Source organism: Lagopus leucura, unplaced genomic scaffold, assembly GCF_019238085.1.
Source record: "Lagopus leucura isolate 7727_CA_CO unplaced genomic scaffold, USGS_WTPT01 34153-0_obj-0_obj, whole genome shotgun sequence".
In the NCBI taxonomy this organism is placed as follows: domain Eukaryota; kingdom Metazoa; phylum Chordata; class Aves; order Galliformes; family Phasianidae; genus Lagopus; species Lagopus leucura.
This window is the reverse complement of record NW_024966573.1, coordinates 1-4920: the sequence shown is the minus strand read 5'-3', so window position 1 is coordinate 4920 and position 4920 is coordinate 1. Positions and strand designations below refer to the sequence as shown.

The window sequence follows — 4920 nt, the reverse complement described above, 5'->3', positions numbered from 1 at the left end:
GGGATGGGATGGGATGGGGTGGGGTGAGATGGGATGGGATGGGATGGGATGGGATGGGATGGAAAGAGGGGAATTGTGACCAGCATAGTAAAAGGACCATTCCCAAAATATTCAGAGCCCTGTTGTGCCCACTGCCCAGCACCCGGCTGCCTGTGCCCAGGCTATTGTTGCAGGCATTCCCAGGGCCCGGGTGGCGATTTCTTATTGCCACCTTGCAATGGAGCCAGGGGAGGACCCCCAGGATGGGAGGCACAGGGGAGTCGCCAGTCCCCATGGCACAGGTGAGCTGCAGGACCCTCGGGTGGGGGTTCATCCCTTAGTGCCCAGCATAGTTCTCACACAAGAAACCCAAAAGCGGCTTTCTCTTCCCCAGAAAAGAAGTGGGCTGGTGTGAAGCACGAGATTGTGGTGAAAATGGAGCCAGAGGATGAGTCCTGCGTTGGGTACCTGCAGGACCTGGGGGCACGGGCCAGCGTCCCCAGTGTCCCCAGTGTTCTCAGTACCAGTAAGTGACCACAGCAGGCAGCTGGGCAGGGCTGGGTGCTGGACAAGCCCTGCCAGCTGCTTGGGGACAAAGTGCCATCCCCTTCCATGGGGATGTGGATGAGCTCCACTGCATCTTTCCTTCCACAGGAGTGAAAATGGAGGTGGTGGTCAAAGCGGAGCCTGAGGATGACTCACACAGCAACCACTGCTACCAGGAGGAGGAGGAGCCCCCTGACCCCACTGCTGGTGAGCAGGGCTGGGTGCCCACATTGGCCAGGGCCGTGTGATGGGGTTCCTGCATGTGCCCCAGCCCTGTGGGCACCCTGGGATGGTGACGCTGTCCTGGGGGTGGCGGCACTCTGCCCTGTGCCAGCACTCTGGGGTTGGTGGCACCTCCTGGGGGTCACACAGGGCCCAGCCTGCTCCAACTAGCTGGCACAGATGAACTCTCTGCCCATGCAGGTGATGCCAAGCCTGAGGTCATCGTGAAGGTGGAGCCGGAGGAGGCGGTGTGCATCGTGTGTCCCCAGGGCCCAGGTGACAAAGGCGCTGTGGGTGAGTGCAGCTGCACCCTGTGGGGCTGCGTGGGGATGGGGGCTCTGGGTCCAGCAGTGACGCGCTGGGCCGCCTTGCGCTGTGCATCCAGCTGGGTGCCTGGGGTGGCTCTGTGCCATACACACAACACACAGCCTCCCTTTCTGTGGGCAGATAGCGAGAAGCATCCCAAGGAAGAGCTGGAGGATGTGGAACCAGAGAGGGCCCTGCAGGCTGTGCCTGGGCACCGCATCATCCACGTGGGCATGGGCACAGTGCCTGTCCCACCGGCGAGCGCCGCCGGGCACCGACCCACCACGGCCCCCAGCACCAAGGCGGCCCAGAGGCCCCGCGGCACCGAACGTCCCTTCGGCTGCGGTGAGTGTGGGAAGAGCTTCCAGCACCGAGGGAACCTCATCACCCACCTGCGTGTGCACACCGGGGAGAGGCCGTTCGCCTGCGGCGTCTGCGGGAAGAGCTTCAGCCAGAAGGGCGACCTGATGCGGCACCAACGCACCCACACGGGAGAAAAGCCCTTCGAGTGCACCGTGTGCGGGAAGAGCTTCTGCTCCAAGCAGACCTTCGTGCTGCACCAACGCATCCACACCGGGGAGAAGCCCTTCTCCTGCGGCGACTGCGGGAAGAGCTTCAACCGCAAGGCCAACTTCGTCACGCACCAGAAGATCCACCGCGGCGAGCGGCCCTTCGTCTGCGCCGACTGCGGGAAGGGCTTCTGCGCCAAGAAAACCTTCATCCTGCACCAGAAGATCCACGTGGGAGAGCGGCCCTTCGGCTGCCCCCAGTGTGGGAAGAGCTTCAGCCGCAACGGCGACCTGACGCGGCACCACCGCATCCACACCGGCGAGCGGCCCTTTGCCTGCGCCGACTGCGGGAAGAGCTTCAGCCACAACGGGGAGCTGATCAAACACCGGCGCATCCACACGGGCGAGAAGCCCTTCGCCTGCACCGAGTGCGGGAAGAGCTTCAACCGCAAGGGCACGCTCGCCACCCACCGGCGCATCCACACCGGCGAGCGGCCCTTCGCCTGCGCCGAGTGCGGGAAGAGCTTCAACCTGAAGACGACGCTGATGAAGCACGCGCGCATCCACACGGGGGAGCGGCCCTTCGCCTGCAGCGACTGCGGGAAGAGCTTCAAGTACAAAGGCAACCTGCGGACGCACCGCCTGACGCACACGGTGCGGCGCGTTTACCCCTGCACGGAGTGCGGCCGGGTCTTCGGGCACCGGAAGGAGCTGAGCGGGCACCAGGGCGCGCACGCTGGGGAGAGGGTCCCGTCCTGTTATCGGGACGGGGGATCCTTCCGACCCTTCGTCCCCGCACGCCCGCTGCTCGTGCCCCGCACGCAGACGCAGCTGCCGCTCTCCGAGTGCGAGCACGGGGAGCGCACGGACGGAACGGGGTGCGGGAGCGGCAGGGGGTGCGCGTGGAGCCGAGGGACGGTGCCCTCCGGCGGGCAGCGCGCGGCGCTCTGAGCGCTGTGTGCCGTAAAGTCACCGAGCGGCGGGCGCAGAGCCCTCCGAGCGCACATCTTCCCACAGCCCGACGCCACATCCAACCCGACCTTCACCGCCTACGGGGATGGGGACCCCGCGGCGCGTCCCGCCCCCCCCAGCGCGAAGAGACCCTCGTAACCCCCAGCTGCCCGCGGAGAGGGGCCGCGCTCCGGGGGCTGCGGTGTATGGGAGCCCCCAGGAGCCTCGGGGAGCGGGTAAACCTCGGGGACCGCGCGCCCTTAACGCCCCACTCGCGGTTTTTTATTTCTGGGGCTGGAAAAGAATAAAAAGCGAAACCGAACGCGGGGAGCGGATCTGCCGGCAGGGTGTGCTGCTGCCCCAGCGAAGGGACGCGCGAGCAAATCGCTGCAGCCGCACCAGCGCAGGCACACGTGAGCTCCGCGGCGGCTCCACGCCTTTGTCCTGCTCTCCAAATGCCGTGCGCGTTGCTCACCGCCCGACGCCGTGTCCTCCGGCTGCGCGGTGTCCCATGGCCACCAGAGCTCGGTGAGAAGCCGTGCCAAAGCCCTGTGCTTCAGGGTGGGCCTCCCACCGCCAGGCTTTGAGCTCCCATCCATCCCAAACCTTTCCATGATCCCAAGGTTTATCACACGCTCTGTCTGGGCAGCGCTGCCCCGGTGTCTGATTTTTTCCCCACCCTCTCAAGGCTCACTTGCACTGTGGGGATTCACTGGGGGGCTCGGGAGCATCTGGCCGGAGGGCTGTGCTGCCAGGCACTGTGAACAGTGAACAGAGGAAGTGAATGTGTGAACACAGAGCCGTCTGCCTCCTGCAGCAGGTTTTCTGGTTACTTTCCAGAAAATTCCAAGGTATGGGTGTCTGGAGCAGCAACAAGGCCGGGTGTTAATCAACAGGGCCTTTCCAACTCAATGTCCTTTCCAGGTTCAGGAGGAGAGGAGGTCCTGTGGCTTCAGCCCCTCCTGCAGAGCCGCCCCAGGCACTGCAGCACTCGCCGCCCCCTGCTGCACTCTCCCCCTTGTGCCCCACGCTGTCCCATGCTGGGGGCCCACGGCTGGACCCGCTGCTCCCTGTGCAGCCGCACCACTGCTGAGCAGAGGGCAGGATCCCACTCGTCCCACTGCTGGCAGCGCTGTGCCAGCACAGCCCGCGCAGCCTCAGCCTTTGTCCCATGGCCGCAGCCACTCTGCGTCCCTCGCAGCCCAGCAGCACCAGAGCCCTTCTGCAGAGCTGCTCCCAGCCGTGCCCAGCACAGGCCCTGCTGTGCCAGCACCGGAGCGCCGCTCCCACAGCTCCTCTTCCTCAGCACGGCACCGAGCATCGGGCTGGGGGTGACGGGGACCGGGACACAGCCTGGTGAGGACGGGCTGATGGGGGGCTGCAGGGAACGGACTGTGGTGCAGCTGCCCTCGGTGCCGAGCTGAGGCTCTCAGTTTCGTTCTGTGCAGTGCCCGGAATGCGGTGCATTTACAGGAATAGGATTCTGGGCAGCCTTCGGCCTCACCCTGCTTGTCTGTTGGTGATAGCGTGCTCTTTTGGCTCCGGGCACCACAGGGCAGCGCAGGGCAACTTGCTGGGGAGGATCCAACCTGCCCCTCCCCTGGCACAACCCGAGGCCGCAGGCACTCAGAATGGATGCGTTGCTTTGGTATCCCCTTCCGAGAGGAGCACTCCCCGACTGCCCTGGGCTGACTGAGGCTCTCCCTGCTGCTCCCTGCGCCGGCGGTGTCCCCCGGCGCTTCTCTGTCCCTCGGCAGCCTCCGCTCAGCGCTGCCCCATCGCCGTCCCCATCCCGCTCTGCTCAAAGTCCGTCCCGGCTCACAGCACCACAGCCCCGAGCGCGGCCTCAGCCCCGCGCTGCACTCCTTCCCTCGGCCACCTCCTCCTCCTCCAGCGCTACGTGTGATCCCAGCACTGCCCTCCTCCCGACGCCGCCTCTAAAAGCGCTGCTGAGCTGCACAGCGCTTCCAGCCCCGGCGCTGCTGTGCGGGACGAGAGCAGCAACAGCACGAGTGCAGCAGTCAGAGCTGGGACACAGCGCAGCGCTGCTTTGGTGAGTTGCTGCAGCTCTGCTGCCACTGCCGGAACAAATTCCAAGGCAGCAGAATCTGCTTTCAGGGAGTGGGTTCTGACTTCCATGAATGAAGGACAGTCATCATTTCCTTCCAAGGGCAAAGTCAATGTTGATGGCTAACTTTGATGCCACTTGGCTTTCTCCATGCACACGCGGCTGTGGGACTGACCTGAGTCCCCAGAGATCATCTGTGTCACCTTCATTGGCACAGGGAGGGAAGCAGGGCAGGTTTGTGCCACTCTCACTCAAAATCTCTCTCCTCCCAGGCTCCCCGTGTGAGTGTGAGCGCTCTCCCGATGGCAGGACATCACAGCAAAGGTAAGCTGCTCCCCC

The 4920-nt window shown here is 64.9% G+C and overlaps 1 protein-coding gene across 1 annotated transcript; it reads left to right on the top strand.

Annotated features, from left to right (window-relative positions):
• Positions 1-154: 154 nt before the first annotated feature.
• LOC122192652 (zinc finger protein OZF-like) lies at positions 155-2513 on the top strand. The gene is made up of 5 exons (XM_042893272.1): positions 155-281; positions 374-505; positions 634-732; positions 949-1041; positions 1195-2513. The coding sequence occupies exons 1-5, from the start codon at positions 218-220 to the stop codon at positions 2511-2513; spliced, it is 1707 nt and encodes a 568-aa protein (XP_042749206.1). The 5' UTR covers positions 155-217.
• Positions 2514-4920: the final 2407 nt, after the last annotated feature.

What these genes read in the sequence shown, in the direction of transcription:
- LOC122192652 (XM_042893272.1), top strand. Translation starts at nt 218, where the DNA reads ATGGAGCCAGGGGAGGACCCCCAGGATGGGAGGCACAGGGGAGTCGCC. An exon ending in CGCCAGTCCCCATGGCACAG is followed by an intron (nt 282 to 373) that starts GTGAGCTGCAGG and finishes TCTCTTCCCCAG; the next exon opens with AAAAGAAGTGGGCTGGTGTG. An exon ending in CCCCAGTGTTCTCAGTACCA is followed by an intron (nt 506 to 633) that starts GTAAGTGACCAC and finishes TTCCTTCCACAG; the next exon opens with GAGTGAAAATGGAGGTGGTG.